The sequence below is a fragment of the Ranitomeya variabilis genome, chromosome 4, assembly GCF_051348905.1.
Source record: "Ranitomeya variabilis isolate aRanVar5 chromosome 4, aRanVar5.hap1, whole genome shotgun sequence".
NCBI classification, from domain to species: Eukaryota; Metazoa; Chordata; class Amphibia; order Anura; family Dendrobatidae; genus Ranitomeya; species Ranitomeya variabilis.
Window position 1 is genome coordinate 287,168,903 of NC_135235.1, and position 27,547 is coordinate 287,196,449.

At 41.5% G+C, this 27,547-nt stretch overlaps 1 protein-coding gene across 4 annotated transcripts in view; it reads left to right on the plus strand.

The window, feature by feature from the left end:
- CFAP74 (cilia and flagella associated protein 74) overlaps positions 1-27,547 on the plus strand; it is a 153,126-nt gene that overhangs the window by 81,275 nt on the left and 44,304 nt on the right. For all 4 annotated transcript variants that reach the window (XM_077250108.1, XM_077250109.1, XM_077250110.1 and 1 more), the window contains exons 22-24: positions 1,290-1,418; positions 21,931-22,018; positions 25,958-26,131. In XM_077250108.1, the coding sequence (XP_077106223.1) occupies positions 1,290-1,418; positions 21,931-22,018; positions 25,958-26,131 (391 nt within the window). The remainder of the gene's footprint in view (positions 1-1,289; positions 1,419-21,930; positions 22,019-25,957; positions 26,132-27,547) is intronic.

The window sequence follows — 27,547 nt, forward strand, 5'->3', positions numbered from 1 at the left end:
CTGCAGTTCTTTGGATGTTGTTGTGGGTTCTTTTGTGACCTCTTGGATGAGTTGTCACTCCTGGGAAGTTTCACCACCGTTCCATGTTTTCGGCATTTGTGGATAATGGCTATTACTGTGGTTTGCTGTAGTGCCAAAGCTTTAGAAATGGCTTTATAACCTTGTCCAAACTGATTGATCTCAATTACTTTGTTTCTCATTGTTCCATAATTTCTTGGACTCCTGGTATGATGTGTAGCTTTTGAGGAACTTTTAGTCTACTTTACTTTGTCAGGAAGATCCTATTTAAGTGATTTCTTGATTGAGAACAGATGTGGCAGTAATCAGTTCTGGGTGTGGCTAGGGAATTTGAACTCCGCTTCCCAAAGATGTAATAAACCACAGTTGATTTATGTTTTGGGGGGGGCAATCACTTTTTCATTCAGGGCCCTGTATGTTTGGATTTCTTTTTCCCTTAATAATAAAGACCTTCATTTAATAACTGCATTTTATGTTTACTTGTGTTATCTTTGCCTAATATTTAAATTTGTTTGGTGATTTGAAACATTTAAGTTTGACAAACATGCAAAAGAAGAGGAAATCAGGAAGGGAGCAAACACTTTTTCTCAAAACTGTATAGCTTCAATGTTCTGTAACCACTCATGATGACGTTCCAAAAAAAAAAAAAAGTTAAAACAGCACAGCAATTTAAGTGATTTCTTTAAAGCATTGGATGACTCAGACTTGAGGCTAAATGTAAGAAGTCATCCATAGATGTATTATGCATAAAACTTGTTAATCTTCTTTTACTTTGATGTTTGGCAAGCAGAGGTTAATACCTCCCAAACCCTTCCAACATAATTGGTTGAAAGAGGAACGTAAACCTTCCAATTATATGGACAGAGTGTTATGCTGAACAGTAACATTGCATTATGTTATCATATTCACATTTCATACCGTGGATCCGAAGAGGGAGCACAAGGAGAAATCATGTCTGATATTGTCCAAAAAGCACATTATATGCAAATCACAAACACAGTACAGAGAAAAAGTTGCTAATAATTATATTTGCTGTATTCTAAGTAATAAAAAAACATTAAATGTGGGACTACATTGATTTGCTGCTTCCCCTCTCAAAATAATAATTATCATGTAAAACACTTTCTCAATTTGATGAGAGTACTTTGTAGGATAAAACAATATGAGACTTTCTAGCGAAGTTTTTGGAATGACATTTGAAAGTGTAAAAAAAATCACATATAATTTACCTCCAACATCCATAGCTAATATATGTTCTTTGTCATTTGCAGAGCAACAACAGCCCTTCGTTTAAAGTTTGAGGTCTGCAAAGGACTAAGGAACCATATGGAGCTGCTTCCGAAGACGGGCTTCATCCAAGCTCAGTCTTCCTTTAGTGTTCAGCTCAAGTTTTTACCAAGGTTAGTGCCTAGCAATCATAATGGTATGGGAATGTGTAAGCTGTCAACCCTCCATACCTTTTTTTTGCTTAAATCGAGTATATTGAAGCAAATAAACAATACAGCAATGAGATAGAATAGGAACACAATCAATCAGATGAATGGAATACAATCTACTTTTCCGTCATAAAGTTAGTGTCCCAACAATTTTAAAGTTTTATTGGCCAAAGCCAATATTGTCTCTTTTCAAGTTGAATAACTTTAATTATCACTGTTATAATAGGCAATCATTGGAAAAGATTATTCGTAACACCAAATGCTAAGTTACATAAATTGATAGTAGGTATCTCATACAAGATGAGGAAAGTTTGAGAAAAGGAGAGGTAGTAAAAGAGGAAAGAAAGAGAAGGAGAGAAGAATAAAGATAAGGACAAGAAGATATATTGTAAGTAATTGGGTATGGGGGAGCCGAGCTCCCTCCCTCGGATGAACCCCAACCTCCTTCCAACGGTGGACAAGATGGCGACCCGCTGAATTTGGTTTCAGATCATGGAAGCAGGTTAAATTAGATAAGTAATGTTCAGGAAGTAAGAACAGCTGAAGCTAATCCAAATATAGATCAGGGTCTAGATAGCCATACATCTAAATCCGGAGTTTCTCTGAATGCAATCCATGGAGCCCAGGTATTGTAAAATTTGGTAGGATCCCCAGTAGCCTGATTTATCAATTGCTCCATTCTATAGATATCGTTAAGTTCCGCAACAAATTCAGAACATAAGGGGGATTTTTCTTGTTTCCAATACCGGGGGATCAAGTTCCTAGTAGCCATGAGGAAATGTCTGAAAAGATTCTTCTTAAACCCAGATATTGACAAGTCACATAAAGACAGGAAGGCTAATTCTGCTGTGGGCCTAACCTTACGGATAGATAATTTATTATAGAGATCAAAGATTGACATCCACAATTTCTGTATGGGCGGACAGTCCCACCAGATATGGACATATGTTCCCTTTTCCTCTGCGCATCTCCAGCATATATCTGGGATCACCGGAATCATGGCATGAACCAAGGTAGGGCATCTATACCACCTTGACAGGATCTTATAGCTCCTCTCCTGTGACACAGAGGACAGCGAGGTCCTAAAATAAAGTTAAATAATAGGATCTTGTCCCTCTCCTCTTGAGATAATGATATCCCCAAATCATTCTCCCATTTTGAGAAAAATATTGGAAAATTGTGCGTTGGGGTTTGACCCCTTTGGAAAAGATTATATAGCAATGAGACCATGTGGAATGGAGGTTCCCTAGCAATACAAAGCTTCTCAAAAGGTGTCAATGCTCTTACAATGTTGTTTTGTTTAGATGTTGTGTATATGAAACTTTTCAATTGTTCATAGAAAAACCAGGTACCTGTAGGAGGTTCCTCCCCTTGGTATATTTCGTGAAGAGGCTTGACACCAGTTTGATTTAAGTAGTCACATATTTTAGGCCTTGAGGCTCTACATTTGTTCAGGTAGGTCTCCCTGTGGAGTCAGAAAGTTAGGGTTATCATATATTGGGGTGAGTGGTCCAGGGGATGTTGAGGTTTGTAGGCTCCCGCCGCTCTGCCAGATGAATAGGATCATATTTCTAGTCATAAAAGGGCAGGCAACTCCCCTCCTCCCCTCGCGTTCCATAATATTATTTGAGGGTCGCCTCCAATGAGGTCACCTTCCAGATTAACCCACTTTTTGCTGTTCCTGCTGCTCCTTATCTTTTTTAATCAGGAGTGAAGGTAATTCATTAAATGTTTTAAAGCATTTATTTTTCCACTCCACTTCTAGTGTAAGTCTATCATTAATTTCCTCCATATACACAAAATATATATCTATATATATAACTAGATGGTGGCCCGATTCTAACGCATCGGGTATTCTAGAATATGTATATCCACGTAGTATATTGCCCAGCCACGTAGTATATTGCCCAGTGACGTAGTTTATTGCCCAGCCACGTAGTATATTGGCCAGCGACGTAGTATATTGGCCAGCGACGTAGTATATTGCCCAGCGACGTAGTATATTGCCCAGCGACGTAGTATATTGCCCAGCGACGTAGTATATTGCCCAGTGATGTAGTATACAGCACAGAGCCACGTAGTATATTGCCCAGTGACGTAGTATACAGCACAGAGCCACGTAGTATATTGCCCAGTGACGTAGTATACAGCACAGAGCCACGTAGTATATTGCCCAGCCACGTAGTATATTGGGCAGTCACGTAGTATATTGCCCAGCCACGTATGTCACAGGTTAAAAAAATAAAAAATAAACATATACTCACCTTCCGCAGGCGTGTTGTAGTTCTGTCGCCTGTGTGGGGTGCAGGCGGCAGCTTCCGGTCCCAGGGTGTGATGACGTCGCGGTCACGTGACCGTGACGTCATGGCAGGTCCTTTTCGCGCAGGCGCGCAGGACCTGTGATGACGTCGCGGTCACATGACCGTGACGTCACGGCAGGTCCATCTAGCGCAGGCACGCAGGACTTGTGATGATGTCGCAGTCACATGACCGAGACATCATGGCAGGTCCTTCTCCCAGACCATCCTTGCCACCGGAACGTGCCGCTTGCATGGACCGTCCGGAGCATCGCGAGGAGCGGGAAAGGCTGCGGAAGGTGAGTATCTAATGATTTTTTTTATATTATTATTATTTTTAACATTAGATGTTTTTACTATTGACGCTGCATAGGCTGCGTCAATAGTAAAAACTTGGTCACACAGGGTTAATAGCGGCGGTAACGGAGTGCGTTACCCGCGGCATAACGCGGTCCGTTACCGCCGGCATTACCAATGTGTGAGTGGTGACCGGAGGGGTGTATGCGGGCGCCGGGCACTGAGTGCGGGGAGTAAGGAGCGGCCATTTTTTTCCGGATTGTGCGCGTCGCTGATTGGTCGTGGCAATGGTCATGGGCGTTTTGCCACGACCAATCAGCGACTTGGATTCCATGACAGACGGAGGCCGCGACCAATGAATATCCGTGACAGACAGAAAGACAGACAGAAGGACAGACAGACGGAAGTGACCCTTAGACAATTATATAGTAGATTGTCTAAGGGGTACTTCCGTCTTTCTGTCTGCAACTTCCATCACGGAAATCCCGCATCGCTGATTGGTCTCGCCAGCTGCCTGTCATGGCTGCCGCTACCAATCGGCGACGGCCACAGTCAGATTAGTCCCTCCCTACTCCCCCGCAGTCACTTCCCGGCGCCCGCATACTCCCCTCCACTCACCGCTCACACAGGGTTAATGCCAGCGGTAACGTACCGCGCTATGCCGCGGGTAACGTTACCGCTGCCATTAACCCTGTGTGTCCCCAACCTTTTACTATTGATGCTGCCTATGCAGCGTCAATAGTAAAAAGATCTAATGTTAAAAATAATTTAAAAAAAACTGCTATACTCACCCTCCGTAGTCCGATGATGCGCTCGCGCCGGCCGCCATCTTCCGTTTCCAGAGATGCTTTGCGAAATTACCCAGAAGACTTAGCGGTCTCGCGAGACCGCTAAGTTATCTGGGTAATTTCGCAATGCATCCTGGGAACGGAAGATGGCGGCAGCCGCGCGCATAGGGACAGCTTCGCTGGATCCCAGGGGGTGAGTATATAACTATTTTTTGTTTTAATTATCTTTTTTTTAACACGGATATGTGCCCACACTGCTATATACTACGTGGGCAGTGTTATATAGCGCGTGGGCTGCGTTATATACCGCGTGGCTGCTATATACTACGTGGCCAGTGTTATATACCACGTGGGCAGTGTTATATAGCGCGTCGGCTGCGTTATATACCGCGTGGCTGCTATATACTACGTGGCCAGTGTTATATACTATGTGGGCAGTATTATATACCGCGTGGGCAGTGTTATATACCGCATGGGCTGCGTTATATACCGCGTGGGCTGCGTTATATACCACGTGGGCTGCGTTATATACCGCGTGGGCTGCATTATATACCGCGTGGGCTGCGTTATATACCGCATGGGCTGCATTATATACCGCATGGGCTGCGTTATATACCGCGTGGGCTGCGTTATATACCGCGTGGGCTGCGTTATATACCGCGTGGGCTGCGTTATATACTACGTGGGCAGTGTTATACCGCGTGGGCTGCGTTATATACTGCGTGGGCTGCGTTATATACTGCGTGGGCAGTGTTATATACTGCGTGGGCAGTGTTATATACTTCGTGGACAGTGTTATATACCGCGTGGGCTGCGTTATATACTACGTGGGCTGCGTTATATACTACAGGGCAGTTTTATATACTACATGGGCAGTGTTATATACTACGTGGGCAGTGTTATATACCGCGTGGGCAGTGTTATATACCGCACGGGCTGCGTTATATACCGTGTGGGCTGCGTTATATACCGCGTGGGCTGCGTTATATACTACGTAGGCAGTGTTATATACCGCGTGGGCAGCGTTATATACCGCGTGGGCTGCGTTATATACCGCGTGGGCTGCGTTATATACTGCGTGGGCAGTGTTATATACTGCGTGGGCTGCGTTATATACTGTGTGGGCTGCGTTATATACCGCGTGGGCTGCGTTATATACTGCGTGGGCAGAGTTATATACTGCGTGGGCTGCGTTATATACTGCGTGGGCTGCGTTATATACTGCGTGGGCAGTGTTATATACTGCGTGGGCTGCATTATATACCGTGTGGGCAGCGTTATATACTGCGTGGGCAGTGTTATATACTGCGTGGGCTGCGTTATATACCACGTGGGCTGCTTTATATACTACGTGGGCAGTGTTATATACTTCGTAGGCAGTGTTATATACCGCGTGGGCAGCGTTATATACCACGTGGGCTGCGTTATATACCGCGTGGGCTGCGTTATATACTGCGTGGGCAGTGTTATATACTGCGTGGGCTGCGTTATATACTGCGTGGGCAGTGTTATATACTGCGTGGGCTACGTTATATACCACGTGGGCTGCTTTATATACTACGTGGGCAGTGTTATATACTTCGTGGGCAGTGTTATATACCGCGTGGGCTGCGTTATATACTACGTGGGCAGTGTTATATACTACATGGGCAGTGTTATATACTACGTGGGCAGTGTTATATACCGCGTGGGCAGTGTTATATACCGCGTGGGCTGCGTTATATACCACGTGGCTGCTATATACTACGTGGCCAGTGTTCGATACTATGTGGGCTGTGTTATGTACTGCGTGGCCTGTGCTATATTTTACGTGGCCACTGTTATATACTGCATGGCCTGTGTTATATACTACGTCGCCTGTGTTATATACTGCGTGGCTGCTATATACTGCGTGGGCTGTGTTATATACTGTTTGGGCTGTGTTATATATTGCGTGGCCTGTATTAACGCATCGGGTATTCTACAATATATGTATGTATGTATGTATGTATATAGCAGCCACATAGTATATAGCACAGGCCACGTAGTATTTGTCTGCTATATACTACATGGCTCCTATATACTATGTCGCCTGTGCTATATACTATGTGGCTGCTATATACATACATACATACATACATACATACATACATACATACATATTCTAGATTACCCGATGCGTTAGAATCGGGCCACCATCTAGTAAAAAATAAACGACCAGAGCTGCCATGTGCCCAGAAAGGTGCGTGTTCAGCGCCAGAGCCCGCACCAAACGGAGAGTCTGACATCGGCGTACTATTAAGCCCCATGTCGAAAAGGGGTTAAAGGCTTCTGCACATGACCGTATTTTCAGTCCTACTACAATCCAACAAAATATTGGATCGCACTTGGACGAGTCGGTCTGAGGAAGAAGTCACAGCATGTACGAAGTTGGATCTGATTATCAGTTTGCTCTCGGCCATGCAAGTCAGTGAGTCCATGGAAAATATTGGAGTGCCCTCTGATGACATTGGCATGAAGACCGATTTTCACAGACTGACAGAATGGAGAAGATGTAGAAATTATTTTTCCATATTTTCCCCATCTGAGAAAATCGGATCACACTTTGATCAGAGTGTGATTAGCATAGTTGGCCCGATTCTCTCAGATGACAGAAAATATGGTCGTAGCCTAAAGGGGTAATTCAGCTCCACTCACTTCCACATCGGGAGGTTAACAAAGCTGGTACCATCACGTCTACTAGTATCTGCCAGCTCACATGAGGGACATGAAGTGTGTGGAGCCAGATTACCCCTATAACATACTAGAGCTTTTAATGTTATCACACGGGTCCCTCAGATGTAAGTGTATGAGGTGCTCTGTACACAATAGGTTCTTAACCCCTTTCTGACATTAGACGTACTCTCCCGTCCAGGTGGGGTGGGCCCGTATGACCACCGACGGGATAGTACGTCATATGCGATCGGCCGCGCTCACGGGGTGAGCACGGCCGGGTGTCAGCTGACTATCACAGCTGACATCCGGCACTATGTGCCAGGAGTGGTCACAGACCGTTCCTGACACATTAACCCCCGAAACACTGCGATCAAACATGATTGCAGTGTTCCGGCGGCATAGGGAAGCATCGCGCAGGGAGGGGGCTCCCTGCGTGCATCCCTGAGACCCTCGGAGCAACGCGATGTGATGTGACAGTGCTGTGCAAAGTGTCAGATCAGCAATCTGACACTATAGTGTGATGCCCCCCCTGGGGCAATGTAAAAAAGTTAAAAAAAAAAAATTTACATGTGTAAAAAAAAATTACCGTAAAAAAAAAAAAAATCCTAAATAAAGAAAAAAAATATATATATTGTTACAATAAATACATTTCTTTATCTAAATAAAAAGAAAAAAACAATAAAAATACACATATTTATTATCGCCGAGTCCGTAACAACCTGACCTATAAAACTGTCCCACTAGTTAGCCCCTTCACTGAACACCGTCACAAAAAAAAAGAGGCAAAAAACAATGCTTTATTATCATACCGCCGAATAAAAAGTGGAATAACACGCGATCAAAAAAAGATATAAATATCAATGGAAACACTGAAAACATCATCTTCTCCCGCAAAAAATGAGCCGCCATACAGCGTCATCAGCGAAAAAATAAAAAAGTTATAGCGAATAAAGCGAAGCAAAAATAATTATTTTTTATATAAAATAGTTTTTATCGTATAAAAGCACCAAAACATAAAAAAAATATAAATGAGGTATCGCTGTAATCGTACTGACCCGAAGAATAAAACTGCTTTATCAATTTTACCAAATGCGGAACGGTATAAACGCCTTCCCCAAAAGAAATTCATGAGTAGCTAGTTTTTGGTCATTCTGCCTCACAAAAATTGGAATAAAAAGCGATCAAAAAATGTCACGTGCCCGAAAATGGTTCCAATAAAAATGTCAACTCGTCCCACAAAAAACAAGACCTCACATGACTCTGTGGACCAAAATATGGAAAAATTCTAGCTCTCAAAATGTGGAGGCACAAAAACTATTTTTTGCAATAAAAAACGTCTTTTAGTGTGTGACAGCTGTCAATCATAAAAATCCGCTAAGAAACCCGCTATAAAAGTAAATCAAACCCCCCTTCATCAACCCCTTAGTTAGGGAAAATAATAAAATTTAAAAAAATGTATTTATTTCCATTTTCCCGTTAGGGTTAGGGTTGGGGCTAAAGTTAGGGTTGGGGCTAGGGTTAGGGTTGGGGCTAGGGTTAGGGTTGGGGCTAGGGTTAGGGTTAGGGCTACAGTTAGGGTTAGGGTTGGGGCTAAAGTTTGGGTTGGGGCTAAAGTTAGGGTTGGGGCTAAAGTTAGGGTTAGGGTTTGGATTACTTTTACGGTTGGGATTAGGGTTGGGATTATGTCATGATTCTCAATGGCGAGAGAACATAGCCCAGCATATATGAGAACTAGCTCTTGGAAGATGGAAACTATACTGACCATGAACTAAACCTGCCGCACAACTAGAAGTGGCCGGGTAGCATGCCTACGTTTTTTAACCCTAGATGCCCAGCGCCAGCCGGAGAACTACCTAATCCTAGCAGAGGAAAAGACAGTCCTGGCTCACCTCTAGAGAAATTTTCCCAAAAGGCAGACAGAGGCCCCCACATATATTGGCGGTGATTTTAGATGAAATGACAAACGTAGTATGAAAATAGGTTTAGCAAAATCGAGGTCCGCTTTCTAGATAGCAGGAAGACAGAAAGGACACTTTCATGGTCAGCAGAAAACCCTATCAAAACACCATCCAGAAATTCCTTTAAGACTCTAGCATTAACTCATAACACCAGAGTGGCAATTTCCGATCACAAGAGCTTTCCAGACACAGTAACGAAACAGCAGCTGTGAACAGGAACAAAATGCAAAAACACACAAGGACAAAAGTCCGACTTAGCTGGGAGTTGTCTAGTAGCAGGAACAAGCACAGAAGGCTTCTGATTACATTGTTGACCGGCAAGAAACTGACAGAGGAGCAAGGTTATATAGCGACTCCCACATCCTGATAGGAGCAGGTGAACAGAGGGGATGATGCACACAAGTTCAATTCCACAAGTGGCCACCGGGGGAGCCCAGAATCCAATATCACAACAGTACCCCCCCTCAAGGAGGGGGCACCGAACCCTCACCAGAACCACCAGGGCGATCAGGATGAGCCCTATGAAAGGCACGGACAAGATCGGAGGCATGAACATCAGAGGCAGTGACCCAAGAATTATCCTCCTGACCGTATCCCTTCCATTTGACCAGATACACAATCATAAATTTATCCAAATAATCGCGGAAAATGTCATGCATAAAGGACTGGAAGACTGAAGGGGCATTTGAAAGACCAAAAGGCATCACCAAATACTCAAAATGGCCCTCGGGCGTATTAAATGCGGTTTTCCACTCATCCCCCTGCTTGATTCGCACCAAATTATACGCCCCACGGAGATCAATCTTAGAGAACCACTTGGCCCCCTTTATACGAGCAAACAAATCAGTAAGCAGTGGTAACGGATATTGATATTTAACCGTGATTTTATTCAAAAGTCGATAATCAATACACGGCCTCAAAGAGCCGTCTTTCTTAGACACAAAGAAAAAACCGGCTCCTAAGGGAGATGACGAAGGACGAATATGTCCCTTTTCCAAGGACTCCTTTATATATTCTCGCATAGCAGCGTGTTCAGGCACAGACAGATTAAATAAACGACCCTTAGGGTATTTACTACCCGGAATCAAGTCTATGGCACAATCGCACTCCCGGTGCGGAGGTAGTGAACCAACCTTGGGTTCTTCAAAAACGTCACGAAAGTCAGACAAGAATTCAGGAATCTCAGAGGGAATAGATGATGAAATGGAAACCAAAGGTACGTCCCCATGAGTTCCTTTACATCCCCAGCTTAACACAGACATAGCTCTCCAGTCGAGGACTGGGTTATGAGATTGCAGCCATGGCAATCCCAGCACCAAAACATCATGTAGATTATACAGCACCAGAAAGCGAATAACCTCCTGGTGATCCGGATTAACACGCATAGTCACTTGTGTCCAGTATTGTGGTTTATTACTAGCCAATGGGGTGGAGTCAATCCCTTTCAGAGGTATCGGAGCCTCCAGTGGCTCCAAATCATACCCACAGCGTTTGGCAAAGGACCAATCCATAAGACTCAAAGCAGCGCCAGAGTCGACATAGGCGTCCGCGGTAATAGATGACAAAGAACAAATCAGGGTCACAGATAGAATAAACTTAGACTGTAAAGTGCTAATTGAAACAGACTTGTCAGGCTTCTTAGTACGCTTAAAGCATGCTGATATAACATGAGTTGAATCACCACAATAGAAGCACAACCCATTTTTTCGTCTAAAATTCTGCCGCTCGCTTCTGGACAGAATTCTATCACATTGCATATTTTCTGGCGTTTTCTCAGTAGACACTGCCAAATGGTGCACAGGTTTGCGCTCCCGCAGACGCCTATCGATCTGAATAGCCATCGTCATGGACTCATTCAGACTCGCAGGCACAGGGAACCCCACCATAACATCCTTAATGGCATCAGAGAGACCTTCTCTGAAAATCGCCGCCAGGGCGCACTCATTCCACTGAGTAAGCACAGACCATTTGCGGAATTTTTGGCAGTATATTTCAGCTTCATCTTGCCCCTGAGACAAGAACATCAAGGCCTTTTCCGCCTGAAGCTCTAAATGAGGTTCCTCATAAAGCAACCCCAAGGCCAGAAAAAAACGCATCCACATTGAGCAACGCAGGATCCCCTGGTGCCAATGCAAAAGCCCAGTCTTGAGGGTCGCCCCGGAGCAAGGAAATTACAATCCTGACCTGCTGTGCAGGGTCTCCGGCAGAGCGAGACTTCAGGGACAAAAACAATTTGCAATTATTTTTAAAATTTTGAAAGTGAGATCTATTCCCCGAGAAGAATTCAGGCAAAGGAATTCTAGGCTCAGACATAGGTGCATGAACAACAAAATCTTGCAAATTTTGTACCTTTGTGGCGAGATTATTCAAACCTGTAGCTACACTCTGAAGATCCATTTGAAACAGGTGAACACAGAGCCATTCAAGGATTAGAAGGAGAGAAAGAGAGGAAGGCTGCAGTATAGGCAGACTAGCAAGTGATTCAATTAAGAGCACACTCAGAACTAGAGGAAAAAAAAAAAAAATTGTAGCAGACTTCTTTTTTCTCTCCTTTCTCAGCCAGTAATTTAACCCTTTTTTGGGCCGGTCAAACTGTCATGATTCTCAATGGCGAGAGAACATAGCCCAGCATATATGAGAACTAGCTCTTGGAAGATGGAAACTATACTGACCATGAACTAAACCTGCCGCACAACTAGAAGTGGCCGGGTAGCATGCCTACGTTTTTTAACCCTAGATGCCCAGCGCCAGCCGGAGAACTACCTAATCCTAGCAGAGGAAAAGACAGTCCTGGCTCACCTCTAGAGAAATTTTCCCAAAAGGCAGACAGAGGCCCCCACATATATTGGCGGTGATTTTAGATGAAATGACAAACGTAGTATGAAAATAGGTTTAGCAAAATCGAGGTCCGCTTTCTAGATAGCAGGAAGACAGAAAGGACACTTTCATGGTCAGCAGAAAACCCTATCAAAACACCATCCAGAAATTCCTTTAAGACTCTAGCATTAACTCATAACACCAGAGTGGCAATTTCCGATCACAAGAGCTTTCCAGACACAGTAACGAAACAGCAGCTGTGAACAGGAACAAAATGCAAAAACACACAAGGACAAAAGTCCGACTTAGCTGGGAGTTGTCTAGTAGCAGGAACAAGCACAGAAGGCTTCTGATTACATTGTTGACCGGCAAGAAACTGACAGAGGAGCAAGGTTATATAGCGACTCCCACATCCTGATAGGAGCAGGTGAACAGAGGGGATGATGCACACAAGTTCAATTCCACAAGTGGCCACCGGGGGAGCCCAGAATCCAATATCACAACAGGATTAGGGTTAGAGTTGTGTTAGGGTTACCGCTGGGATTAGGGTTAGGGGTGTGTTTGGATTAGGGTTTCAGTTAGAATTGGAGGGTTTCCACTGTTTAGGCACATCAGGGGCTCTCCAAATGCAACATGGCGTCCGATCTCAATTCCAGCCAATTCTGCGTTGAAAAAGTAAAACAGTGCTCCTTCCCTTCCGAGCTCTCCCGTGCGCCTAAACGGGTTTATCCCAACATATGAGGTATCAGCGTGCTCAGGACACATTGGACAACTTTTGGGGTCCAATTTCTCCTGTTACCCTTGGGAAAATGCAAAACTGGGGGCTAAAATGTAATTTTTGTGGAAAAAAAAGATTTTTTATTTTAACGGCTCTGCGTTATTAACTGTAGTGAAACATTTGGGGGTTCAAAGTTCTCACACCACACCTAGATAAGTTCCTTGGGGGGTCTAGTTTCCTATATGGGGTCACTTACGGGGGGTTTCTACTGTTTAGGTACATCAGGGGCTCTGCAAATGCACCGTGACACCTGCAGACCAATCCATCTAAGTCTGCATTTCAAACGGCGCTCCTTCCCTTCCGAGCTCTGCCATGCGCCCAAACGGTGGTTCCCCCCCACATATGGGGTATCAGCGTACTCAGGACAAATTGGACAACAACTTTTGGGGTCCAATTTCTCCTGTTACCCTTGGAAAAATACAAAACTGGGGGCTAAAAAATAATTTTTGTGGAAATTTTTATTTTTTATTTTCACGGCTCTGCAATATAAACTTCTGTGAAGCACTTGGTGAGTCAAAGTGCTTACCAAATATCTAGATAAGTTCCTTATGGGGTCTACTTTCCAAAATGGTGTCACTTGTGGGGGGTTTCAATGTTTAGGCACATCAGGGGCTCTCCAAACTTGACATGGCGTCCTATCTCAATTCCAGTCAATTTTGCATTGAAAAGTCAAATGGCGCTCCTTCCCTTCCGAGCTCTGCTGTTTGCCCAAACAGTAGTTTACCCCCACATATGGGGTATCAGCGTACTCAGGACAAATTGCACAACAACTTTTGGGGTCCAATTTCTTCTGTTACCTTTGGGAAAATAAAAAATTTGGGCCGAAAAGATCATTTTTGTGAAAAAATATGATTTTTTATTCTTACGGCTCTGCATTATAAACTTCTGTGAAGCACTTGGTGGGTCAAAGTGCTCACCGCACATTTAGATAAGTTCCTTAGGGGGTCTACTTTCCAAAATGGTGTCACTTGTGGGGGGTTTCAGTGTTTAGGCACATCAAGGGCTCTCCAAACGGGACATGGTGTCCTATCTCAATTCCAGTCAATTTTGCATTGAAAAGTCAAATGGCGCTCCTTCCATTCCGAGCTCTGCCATGCGCGCAAACAGTGGTTTACCCCCACATATGGGGTATCAGCATACTCAGGACAAATTGCACAACAACTTTTGGGGTCCAATTTCTCCTGGTACCCTTGGTAAAATAAAACAAATTGGAGCTGAAGTTAATTTTTTGTGAAAAAAATGAAATGTTCATTTTTTTTTTTAAACATTCCAAAAATTCCTGTGAAACACCTGAAGGGTTAATAATCTTCTTGAATGTGGTTTTGAGCACCTTGAGGGGTGCAGTTTTTAGAATGGTGTCACACTTGGGTATTTTCTATCATATAGACCCCTCAAAGTGACTTCAAATGTGATGTAGTCCCTAACAAAAAATGGTGTTGTAAAAATGAGAAATTGCTGGTCAACTTTTAACCCTTATAACTCCGTAACAAAAAAAATGTTGGTTCCAAAATTGTGCTGATGTAAAGTAGACATGTGGAAAATGTTACTTATTAAGTATTTAGTGTGACATATATCTCTGTGATTTAAGGGCATAAAAATTCAAAGTTGGAAAATTGCTAAATTTTCTAAATTTTCACCAAATTTCCATTTTTTTCACAAATAAACGCAGGTAATATCAAAGAAATTTTACCACTATCATGAAGTACAATATGTCATGAGAAAACAGTGTCAGAATCATCAGGATCCGTTGAAGCGTTCCAGAGTTATAACCTCATAAAGGGACAGTGGTCAGAATTGTAAAAATTGGCCTGGTCATGAACGTGCAAACCACCCTTGGGGGTAAAGGGGTTAAAGTGTATAAATGAAAATTATTAGAACATATGAATAGTCTCTCTTTTTTTAAGCATTTACACTAAAATTGGTTTCATAGACCCCATTTGAACCAAAATTAAGAGTGCATGGTCCTGGTATGTTCATTATCCCCCAGTAGGCCAGTTTAGTGATTTACTGACTTTCATTATCCCCCAGTAGGCCAGTTTAGTGATTTACTGACTGTCTGGTTTAATGACTGGCTGATGTTCATACAGGTAATAATGATTATACAGCGTGCAATAGATCCGGAGCAGTTGCTTTACTTTTATGCTAAAAGTTGTCCACACAGAAATAACTCAGGTACTAATAATGGCAGCAATATTTTGCACCATTTAAAGAAAAAAAACAATGTAAGGTACTGATGAGATGTGAGAATAAATACTTATTTATTCTCACATCTCATCCGTACCTTACATCTTGTTTATTTTTTTAAATGGTGCAAAAATTACTCTTTGGATGTTCAGTATATCAGTTGTGGATTGCAGCAATTTACTGCAATAAAGGCCATTCACCATTTCGCCTCGTAAATCATTGCTCTCACTTAACAACTTTCACAATGGAAACATTAAGTGAAGAGTTTAGCAGTATTTTCTGCCACTAACACACGCTTTTATAGCCTTCAAACATTACTCTAAATGGCTTACTGAGATTAAGCAGCAGAGACAAACGCCAGGGCAATAACAGGAGATTGTAATCGCGCATTATGCATATTTTATGCTAATCAGATAAGTAAATCAATTTTCATTTCATTACATTTTATTTTATAGACCTAAGTGATGCTGATAATTTACATGCTTTGTGTTATGTGATAACGGATTGAATGTTTGCCGATTAAAAAAACAATTATGGGGTGATGCATCTCCTGCCGGATGTCCCGTCCACATGCACATTAGTGAAATATTATACATTAATATATTCTTTCATTGATATCTTTGCTCCAGCAGTGGCGAGTGTCTTCCTTTAGTGCTAGTAATTAGAGTTGGTGCGAATCGATTTGCAGGATCCGGTCAATCGGTAACATCAGTGAACTATGACCGCTGGACTTGAGCCTTGAGATGCGCCTCCTATCTGATGGTTTGCTCAACTCTTCTTGCGGCACATGTGATGTTGTACCAGGCCGGTTAATCAAAAGAAGATTCTCACAGATCCTGTCCAGCGGCCACAGATTACTGACATAGCTGGTGGACCGAGTTGGGCGAATCAGCCCGGACCGACTCTACTAGCAATATGTATTAAATGCGACTTTGGTGGCCCAATCAGATTGCTAAAGAGACTAAGAAGATGACACTCAGACCGAAAATACGCTCATCTGCATCTGCCCTTATGCGCTGATGTCACATCAACAATGCTGCAGTAAATTACTGAACTATGTGGCTCTTGCCATCTACTCGAGAAAAGCTGCTCAGCTCACTGATTGGCTGCAGCAGTGTCAACGTAACGTCAGCACTGCAGTCTATACCATACACCGGGAGCATTGGCGGTAACTCAGCTATTGACCCATGGAGAGTGAATAAAGCTCAGTTCGTTTTTTATTAACAACAAACTTCTGTGAGGGATCAGGAGTCCTACTTTCAGAGATCCAAAAAAAAATAAAAGGATCGATGGGTAGAGATTCACACTATCAGTCAATTAACACAGGGCGTTGGGACCCTTATTGTCTGGATCAGTCGGACCCCCATCAATCATATATTTGCCACGTAAACTGCGGATAAATAATAATTATCTGTGGGTGAACCTCCTTAAGAAAACAAATAAGTAATTGTGGAATTAGCCACGTCTTGTGCCCCCTGTAGAATCTCTAAAAGCCCATAATACAGAATGGGAACATAATAGAGTTATTAATATGTAATATCACATTTTGCATAGGCCCCTTCCTATAAAACATAAACTCATATTTTACACCGCTTCAGTGATCCCATATAATCAAGATGTTACGGCACAACTTTTCAAAAAGTAAGAAAAATGAAGTGTCATCTTCTATCTCTGAATTTCTATGATTTATATATCTGTGGTTTCCTTACTGTGCAGTTGTTAATGCCAATTTGGAAAGAAAACAAGATTGGGCACACCAGGGACCGATGTTCGCTTTAACAATCTTGACGCGGACGTGATATACAGACTCGGTAGATTACTTAGTTTCTTTGGCCGTGCAGGTCTCTCCATGTCTTTGCTCTTTTATTTAAGGACCCATTGGACAGCCTTACATGTAAGTGGTATAGCAAGACACCAAGACAGATCTGCAGCTTTTTGTGTTTCCTTTTGCTAACTGCTTATCTAAAAAATGCTGGATATTGAGAAAATAGAAAGTTTATAGCTTCATACAAGAAATAGAGCTGTCAAAATAAGTGCTTGGTTCCCATCCCATTGAATTACCAGGGTAGATCTAGGCAAGTCTTCACTAATTTGTGCGGTAACTTGTCTTTTTCTACGCATTCCCAATGACAGGCTTGTTGATAACTAGAGAAAATAATGACACATAGTAATACAGATGTGTGAAAAAGTGTTTGCCCCCCTGTAGCAGCATTTTTGCACAAATCCAAGGCCCCCTAATCTTACCTTCCTTATCTCAATTGTCGATCCACTGGACCAAATATCCAGAAATTACATTTACACATGTACATAATTATTTATTTTCTCCTGAAAAAGCATCTAAGCCACTTTATTCTGTTCTTGGAGTAGTCAATTTCACAAAGTAATAGTTCTTATGGTGAAAAAAAGCATTGTGTCTAATTCATTATTGGATTTCTGCCATTTTTTTTCATGAATATCTCTCAATTGGTGACTTTTTGATTTGCGACAAATTCATCAAACGATATGCGCCTTTTTTCAAGTTGTCTTTTGTGGTTTAGTTGATATTTATTATTTTTACGTCAGTTTGGCTTTTCCAGATGTTTTAGACAGATTCATTAAATCTGACCTTTTTTTTAAAAAAAAAAGTCACAAATTTGAGGGCAACTTTACTCCAGTCTCCCCTGGAGTGATTTTATGTGCGCCAGTTATTTTGTCACATTTTTTGCAACAGAATGTGCAACTTTTTCCCGCTAGCAAAAGTTAAAGTCTGTGTGCACACGGCGCAGAACCTTATTGGAAACTCCCAAGTTGTTGATGAGTTTTCAGATTCGGAAGAGGTTTTGGAGTTTCCTCTAGTTCCATTCAGATTCTATTCCAAGAACGTCTCAAAAAAAATCTGTGTGCAAATAGGGAAAAATAGAAAAAAAGAAAATGTTAGGCTTTGTGCAAAATTAATAAATGCAGCGTTTTGATGAATTTGGCACAAAAAACTTCAGCGTAGACCACAAATCAAGAAAGAAAAGTTACTTAAAAGGTAAAAAAAGAGATTGAACCTGTCTTTATAATTAGCTTTTGTATTAGACTTATTAAAGGGAATCTCCCAACAGGTTTTTGCTATGTAATCTGAAGCCAGCAGGAGATAGAGGCTGAAACACATAATTCAGCGATGCATCACTTGTCAAAGTACGTGCTGTAGTTTACTAACTATGAAGGATTTATCACTAAGGGATTGACATTTCCGGACTACACTAGTGTGGCAACGCCCCCTCCTGTGATAGGCACCTCACTGTCTATGGACTTTTTACACGGAGAGCTTGGTGTGGGCGGGGTTAGCTGTGATGTGGGCGGGCTTAGCTTTCTCAGCTCTGCTTTATTATAAATCTAAAAGCTCTGATTATGTCAGAACTGCTGAACCCAGTAAAGTGATACCTGGTTGGATTCAGCTTCTTTGCCTGCATTACTCTGCTGTCAGATGAGGCAGCAAACTCTGCTGACAGATTCTCTTTAAGGGCAGAGCAAAAGATATATGTACTGTATGTTTCTTATCAAGTACAGTTTAGTAAACTATACATAGTATGTAGGGTTGGCTCTGTTATTACCCCCATGTCTTGTCAAGGTCCTATTATTAGAGAATCTCGGGGTCATAGTCACTGATTTGTCAATGTCAAGGTGACATATGGACGGAGAGATAACTCTACAGCCACCAAGTAGGAGAACAGCTTGTAGATGTTCTTCTGGCGTATGTGAGTTTAATTAACTTTTGGATGCAGGTTGATTGTGTGCATCAGTACAAGCAGGTGTCACGATAATTGAAGCCAAAAACATTATTCTTTAGAAATCATTGATGCAAGTTAAGTGGTCTACAGAACTAAACCTGTACATGTTTGACCAGAAAAATCTGAGTCATTTATTACTTGCACTCTGTACCAGGATGATCCGCAATGCAGTACAGTATAAGCCAACAGCACAGTAAACAAATTACCATCAGCGTACACATGACAACACAACGACAGCAAAGCCAGTGACCTTCTGCTAGAAGGGAACGGGAGGACGAGAGAAACAGATGAGAGCCTTCCTACAGATAGGCACACAGACAGGTTTCGTACACAATAGTTTTGTGAAAAACACTACGTTTTTCATGGTATTTTTCCATATTCCATATTTGTGTGCAAGTTAAATCTAAATCAGTAGTGAAATATAAATACTCTACAAAGATTTTTGTGGCTGCATTGCTGTTCTTGGCTTTTTTTGCTTTTCAAAAACAAAACAAATACCAGAGGAAAAAAATGCATGTTGCAAATGTAAATTCATGGCGTTTTTTTAATTAATGGTGTAGTGTATAAAGGAGCCCATAAGGGGAAGTCCCAAATTAGTGTTTATTAATTTGTAAAAAGGACATGTCATAAAACACTAATCAGTGGAGGGCTGCCTAAGGCAAGTTTCACACATTCGGCATTTACGGTCTTAATAGAAATCGCAATGTCTGGCCCAAAATTGGGTGTCCTGACCTCTGCTCGTCAGCGTCATAGGCATATGTGAGGAGGTCCAGTTTGGTTAGGAGACTTGCGGCCATTCCGGACATTATGGTTCATACTCGGACTGCGAATGTTGGACCTGTGAAAACAGTCTAAAAGAGCCCCCTGGCAAGAGTGACATGGTTCACGTTTGCAATAGGAGAAAACTGGAAAACAGTAGCTCAAAATAGGGTCTTACCTGGATAGAGGATATGAGAACAATAGATGTAGGGATGTGCTCACCTGGCAGGGTTGCGGGACTACAACACCATAGAAATCTCAGAAAAACATCTTCTGCAGATCCAAGGATACAACATACAAGAGGAGAAAAACCTTGGAAGATGGATCTTTAACTGCCCTGGAAAAGGAAATTCAGGAGACGATATGTAGAGAACTGCGGTTTTATTAGTCGACGCGTTTTAAAGTTCACAGACTTCTTCATCAGGACAAAACTACCTTGAGGTTTTGTCCTGATGAAGAAGTCTGAATTTTGAAGCTCGTTGACTAATAAAATTGCAGTTCTCCACACATCGCCTCCTGGATTTCCTTTTTCATCATATGGTGTCTTCGGCAGCGCAGTTGAAAATCTATCCGCTATGGTTCTCTCCATGGTTCAGGTTTGCCAGGGTTCGCCAAACCCTCCAGATTCATGAAGAGGTGTGCACCCTCTTCCATGAGTCAAAAGCCTCAGGCTCCATCACGCGCCCTCCACCCCCGCTCATCTTCAGAAAATTTCTGGCTTGCCTGAGCTTTGTATGTAGAGAGTGCTCACTCCAGGCATATCAGCGCTGTCTACCACCAGTGGTGGAGGCCTGGGGTATGCACAACAACCAGTGAGTGAAACGGTGCACTGAGCCTCTTGGTCACACCAGGGGTGCACCCAACAAGCACTTTAGTTGGTACAGGCAAGCCAGTGCTGTCAATAGCTAGCAAGGGAGGTAGGGTATGCAAAACCAGTGAGCGGAAAGGTGCACTGAGTCTCTTTGCCACACTCTGGGTGCACCGAGCCCCCTAATTAGCAGTTTTGAATAATCTTCAGTTTCTGCAGAAGAGAGGTAGTGATAAGAACACTTAGGCCCCGATTTAGCATAGTGTTTACACCAGAATTCTGGTGAATAATACTTTGAAAAGTCACAAACATTTTGCGACTTTTGGCAGTAGAGGAGAAGCCGGGATGGGGAGTGGTCAGATTCCCGCCCTTGAGACGTGCCGACTTCATTATCTGGCGTGTGCCTCTTAATGAATTCAGCACATCTTATTCCTGCATGTCCCTCATTAGGGTTACGACTTACCATCCTTAATGAATCAGGGCCTTTGGATATGTTCACACTGTATTCGTTTCTTTGGCGTTTTGTCATCTTCAGGTGTCTTTTTTTGGTCGTTTCTTGAGCCTTTTTTCAGCATTTTTCTTTATCCGGACTTTTTTTTAAATCCATAAAACTATGAAGAAAACGCTATTGTTTTTTTTCACAACTGAAATTCATACAAAACATGCAAATACGCTTAGGCATCATCTTCCGGGCTTATCTTGAGCTTTGCCACTGACTTCTATTGAAAACACCTGAAGAAGGCTGTGCTCATTTCTTTGAATCGCTTTTGTAAGCCTGAAGTGTGGAACAAAGAAAAACAGCAAGTCATTTTTCTATAGAAATGAAAAGGACCCTTTTTTAGCATTTTATCAGCGCTTTTTATGGCATTTTTTTAATGGAAAAAATATAAGTAAGAGACTAGGAGTGAACATACTCCTAAAGGAGCGATTTTATTTTTTTTTATAGGGGCTGTATTAATTTATATTGTCAGTTTGGGATCACAGACTCCTTCTAAGTTCTTTTCTCAAAATTAATATTTGTGTTTTTTTCATTGATTTTGATTTAATTCTTCCCAATTATTTATATAGAACCAAGTAAATAACTAGTAAAACTTGCATCTGACTCTGACAGGGATAATAATCTTGTTTTCTGACATTTACATTGTTTTTACTCTTCTGAATGAATGTCAGGAAATGATGGCGGCACGGTGTTTGTTGGCTGACTGATATTTTTATGTATAAAACTATATTTTTCAGTATGGAAATGGCTTATGCTGTAAATTTAAACAATTGTGTAAGAAATTATGATTTTCCGTTATGGCTACAAGTTTTTGTAAATCTGTGACCGTTCTTTTTTTCTAGGCATTCGCTTTCACATGATGCCAGTGCATACTTCGATAAAGAGACTGGAGTATTGGAGGCCCCCTTGACAATATCGGTAGTCGATCAGGTCAGTTTAATGATTGCATTGAGGCTCTGATCAGACTAGGCCTCATTTCTCAAGACTGTGTTGCCCATAGCAACCAATTAGATCTCTGCTTTCATTTTGTAAACTGCTGTGGTGAAATAAAAGCTGCGCTGTGATTGGTTGCTATCAGCTGTCAGTGTTCCCAACCCTTTCCATGGGAAATGACTGTACCAATATGTCTTCTCATGGTGTATATTATTCTCGTATGCACCACGGGCACACCACTAAGATTAATTGGTTGACACTGGTGTCCGTAGTAGGGAACTAAGACTGATGTGAATGCATTTCCCAGTATGACTCTGAACATGTTATACAAACAATGAGCAATGATATTTCTGAATATAAAGTGGCTCAGGGTGGCCAAAATGAGACTATAGAGCACTGTGTTGGTTTGAAGGCGTATTTTTGCAAACTTAGCATATGTTTTCTTATTGTTACATTTTGGAGTACATATAATGTTTTGATTGGTTATTTATTTTAGTTTTGTAGTAAGTGCAGTGGCCGAAAAACAGCAGTTCATGTGTTTTGACTTTTTTTTTGTTGTTTTTTTTTGTTTTATATTTAAAGTATGGTTAAAATAATTTTTATACCAAAATAGATCGGACTTTTAATTTATTTATTATTAATTTCTTAGTTTCCTTAGGGGCCTTGAACCTGCGATCACTTCATCACTTATACCAGGGGTCAGCCCCTGAGACAGATTAATGTTGCCCGCGGGCACTGCAGACCCCTTTACGGTTTACTTTATTTTGATTGGGTACACATACCATATATGTATTTTTATGCACGCTTATTTTTATGCACGTATACCCTTATTTTTTATTAATATCTTACTTTAAGCACTTTGTTTTTTAATGAGTTGTTTATGGCTAATATGGCACTTTATTTGAGCATTAATTATTAGGGTTTACTTTCACATATTTATTCATTTTTTATACCAGCCACTATCTAAAATAAACAAGAGAATTCTTTATACTTAATATATATTTTCTATATTCTCTCTCTCTCTCTCTCTAAATATATATATAATTTTATTTTTGCCCCCACATACAATTTTATTAATTTATTTTGTTTCTTTCATATTTTTTATTTTAAATTATTACAATAAAATTCCTTGATTTTATTATGTATTTTTGTGTCATTTAGCCTTAAATGTCAATAAAATAATATAATTAACTTTTTATCTGTTTAATAAATAGTCTCTTAGGTTCCTTTTACGGATGTGGCCCGATCCAGGGGGCTGCCGACAGCAGCGCTTTATTTCAATTAAATGTGTGTCCTGTGTAACACAGCCGGCATCTGCCATGTATGGTGCGGGCTCAATTCCTGAACCTGTTCCATACACACGCTGTGATAAGATAACATAATTTTACATGATGTGGTCACAAAGGGGTCAAAGGTACCCCACAGCAAATTCACGCTGATCGAACCATGGATGGCATGAATCAGATCAGCTGCAAAGAACTCCTACATTTAAAAACTGACCTGCGATGATGCCAAGATGATAGTCCTAGAGGCAGGTTCCTGGCAGAGTTCCTGGCAGGTTCCTGGCGGTGAAATGATATAATATACAAATATTTCTAATTTTACTGTGATTTTATAGCTCGTTATAAGCACATTAAAATAGCATATAACTTTTGAAATACTTCTAAAAGTTTTGGTGCTGCATTGATAGTTTATGCTTCAGCTCCCACTGAGTTGATTAAAAATGTGATTATCACGCGAATAGCATTAAAATCACTTATAAAACTTCTTATTCTATTAAGTACGTGAAAAGTAGCATTTTATCATTGCATTTCAAATATAAAATTGTGGGTACTTAATGCATTGGACGCTTTGTAATGGAGCATAAGGATATTCTTCAGTAACGACATACAGATCTCACTGTGAGCCAAGGACTCTTGTTAGACATTCATATCAGTGTAATTAAGTATAAAAAGCATTTTTTATGTATTTGTTGTAAGAGACCTTCAAAGACAAGAAATGTCTCTTGTAGAGAATTGCAGGGAGGCTAAATGTGTATTAGCATAAAAGGTTTTATTAAGTAATTGTCTGCTGAGTAATGGCTGCAGGAGGATGCGTGTGCCTTCCAAGAAGTGTGCAAATCATGCTGAACGTTTATCCATATGAAAACTATTTTTTATAATATCTCATGCCAAAATTGTCCAGATTTGGCTAATTCACATAGCAAGGCCTCCTTCACATGTCCTCTACAGGAAAAAACAGTACTGGTGAGATCCATGGTCCATGTTTGTGTGCCATCTGTATGTACTTATGTGACATCCGTATATCTGTTTGCTGCCCGTGTATCACATCCGTGTGTCCGTGGGGTACGTACCGGCACCTGGGAAGAAGCGGTACAGTTCTTGCTGATCCCAGTCAGCTCTCTTCATTGTCGCCTGGTCTCCCTGTGATGAGCGCAACCAGGCGACAATGATGGGAGTTGTATTCAGTATATGCTGTGTACATTCTGTGTAAAATTAACAATAAAAAAAATGGCGTGGGCTCCCGTGTAATTTTAATAACCTGCAGAGGGAAAGCCCACTGCTGGGGGCTGATGTTAGTAATCTGGGAAAAGTGACAATATCCCAAAAGGTTCCCAGGCTATTAATAATAGCTCACAGCTGTTTGCTTAGTCTATACTGGTGAATTTACGGGGGACCTCAGAAAAAAAATGACGTAGGGTCCCGCTATAAATTCAAACCAGCTAAACAGACAGCTGTGGGTTGACATTAATAGCCTGGGAAGGGGCCATAGATATTTTCCACCCTACCAGGTTACCAACATCAGCCACCACAGAAATGGCGCATCCATAAGATGCGCCAAATCTGGCACTTAGCCCCGCTCTTCCCATTTGCCCTGGTCAGGTGGAAATTGGGGTAATAGGGTTGATGTTAGCTTTGTATTGGCAGCTGACATCAAGCTCGGGGGGTTAGTTATGGAGATGCCCCCATTGGTAACCCCATAGTAAGTTTTGAAATAAACACACACAGCAAGAATAAAATCCTTTATTTGAAATAAAACTTACCACCCTGTTTTACACAGTTATTTAAAAACAAAAAACTAAGTTATACTCACCTTTATGCCGATAATCCATTGAAGCCCATGTCTCCTGTAAAAAAAAATTAAAAAAATAATAAATCCAATAAAAAGCAATCAAAACAATGTACCGTATATACTCTAAATCGGTATCAATAAAACCATTAGCTCACCACGCAAAAAAAGACCTTATACAGCAACTTTGATGGATAAATAAAAACATTCCAGGTCTCGTATAATGGCAACACATACCTTTTTTTCCTCAATTTTTGTCATCATTTCTTCTACTAAAATCTATACAATATTGGTATTTTTGAAATTGTTCTGAGCTGGAGAATCATATTAAATTGCATTTTATTTCCATTTCATCCCACATTGGAATTTTTTTACAGTTTTTTTTTCCCAGTACATTTTATGGCGTCATTAAAAACTAAAACTCGCCCTGTAATATTTTATGCCTTCTTACGGCTATGACACCTGAAAAATATAAAAGATATGGCTCTTGGAAGAGGAAAAAATGCAAAAAACGAAAATTGGCTACGGAGGCAAGGGGTTAAACTTATGAGCATATTTGACTGTGGTTATGGTCCAGCAGTTTGATCATGTGAATATTTATGAGCAAAATGTTGAGCAAAATTTTAGTAACCAAAGATCACACAGTGTTCAAGCCAGATACTTGCTATCAGAGTGATTTATTGTGTTGTATCAGAATACATGGAACTAGGGACAATTCTGGATTTTGCTCCAATTGTTGCTATCGAACGTATGTTATAATCCAGAATATATGACCTTGTGGGATAACGTGTGAATACTGGATAAGATCTAGAGAAAATACATTAACACATGTGATGTCAACCCAGCTTTTTTTTTTTTTTTTTTCAGACCCGACCTGTTTCCTTCACTGTTAATGCAGTAGTAACCACATCAGATTTAGAAATAAATCCAAAAGAAGTCGATTTTGGCCACTGTACAATCTATGAGGCCGTTCAGGCTTCCATTCAATTATCAAACAAGTCTATTCTGCCACAAGAGTTTGGATTTATGGGAATACCGGAGGTATGTGTCATATTGGTTAACTTGTAAAATGCCGCAACCACGTGTGCCATATCATTCAACGGTGCCATTTATTCCATGGTGTTCTACATGTGGAAAAGGGAATACATAATAAAAAACAAGTACTATAATCTTGAACAAAACGAGTCACAGACTGGTACAGGAGGAGAGAGGACCCTGTCCATGAGGACTCGCAGTCTACAGAGGATGTGTGAGAATACAGTAGGTGAAGGGAGAGCTGGTCGTCCAGCGGTATGATGGAATGAGGATTACTGCAGGTTGTAGGCTTGTCGGAAGAGTTGGGTCTTCGGGTTTCTCTTGAACGTTTCCACGGTAGGCGAGAGTCTGATATGTTGGGGTAGAGAGTTCCAGAGTAGGGGGGATGGAAAAGAGAAATCTTGTATGCGATTATGGCAAGAGGAAATAAGAGGGGAGTAGAGAAGGAGATCTTGTGAGGATCGGAGGTTGCGTGCAGGTAAGTATTGGGAGACGAGGTTACCAATTATGGAGGAGACAGGTTGTGGATGGCTTTGTATGCAATGGTTAGGGTTTTCGACTGGAGTCTCTGCACAATTGGGAGCCAATGACGGGATTGGCCAGGGAATAGCGGGCGGACAGGTGGATTAGCCAGGCTGCAGAGTTTAGGATAGATTTGAGGGGTGGGAAAGTTTTAGAAGGGAGGCCACAGAGCAGGAGGTTGTAGTAGTTGAGGCAGGAGATGATGAGGGCAGGATTTTATGTTGAGGAACAGTTCTGAGGAGGAGATGAGATGGAGGGATAGGATGGTGGGAGAGATGACCAGTTAATTACTAGGTGTAGGAATTAGTCGGGTTAGTAGGAAGTGAAGGACTATGAGGGTGAGAGTGAAAATAAACAGAAACAATGTTTACTGTGTCTATGTGTCCAGTCACCTTCAGTTTTATTTCTGGTCTAATTCATTGCAGTACACTTAGAAAATGTTCTGCACCACGGGAGGTTTCTGGCCTCCCTGAGCTCGCCTTAGGACACCTGCGTTACGGTTTGACAGGTGTACCGCCCCAGTCAGCTCGCCAAACTTTGGACAGACACAGAATCAAGAGGGACCCTGTGAAAGAACAGTATATGGGATCTTTTTAGTCCAATAGCTCATCATAGAGCACCGTTTATGGGTGTGTGACAGAAGCTCCTTGCTGCTTTGAAGGTGGAAGTGGACCCATTTACCTCCTGGAACCATGTGCAGATGCACTATTGATTTGTCTACCCCTGCACCACACTTCCAACACTAAAATATGTACTGTGAATTCAAGCTTGAACCATTTTGAAATATGTTGGGCAAATGTGCCCCTACGATTACGTTCAGCTTTTGCTCCGAGAGCCTTCCCAGAGCAAAATGTTTTATGGTAACTCAAATATTGCTTTAAAAACTATAATAATTTGGCT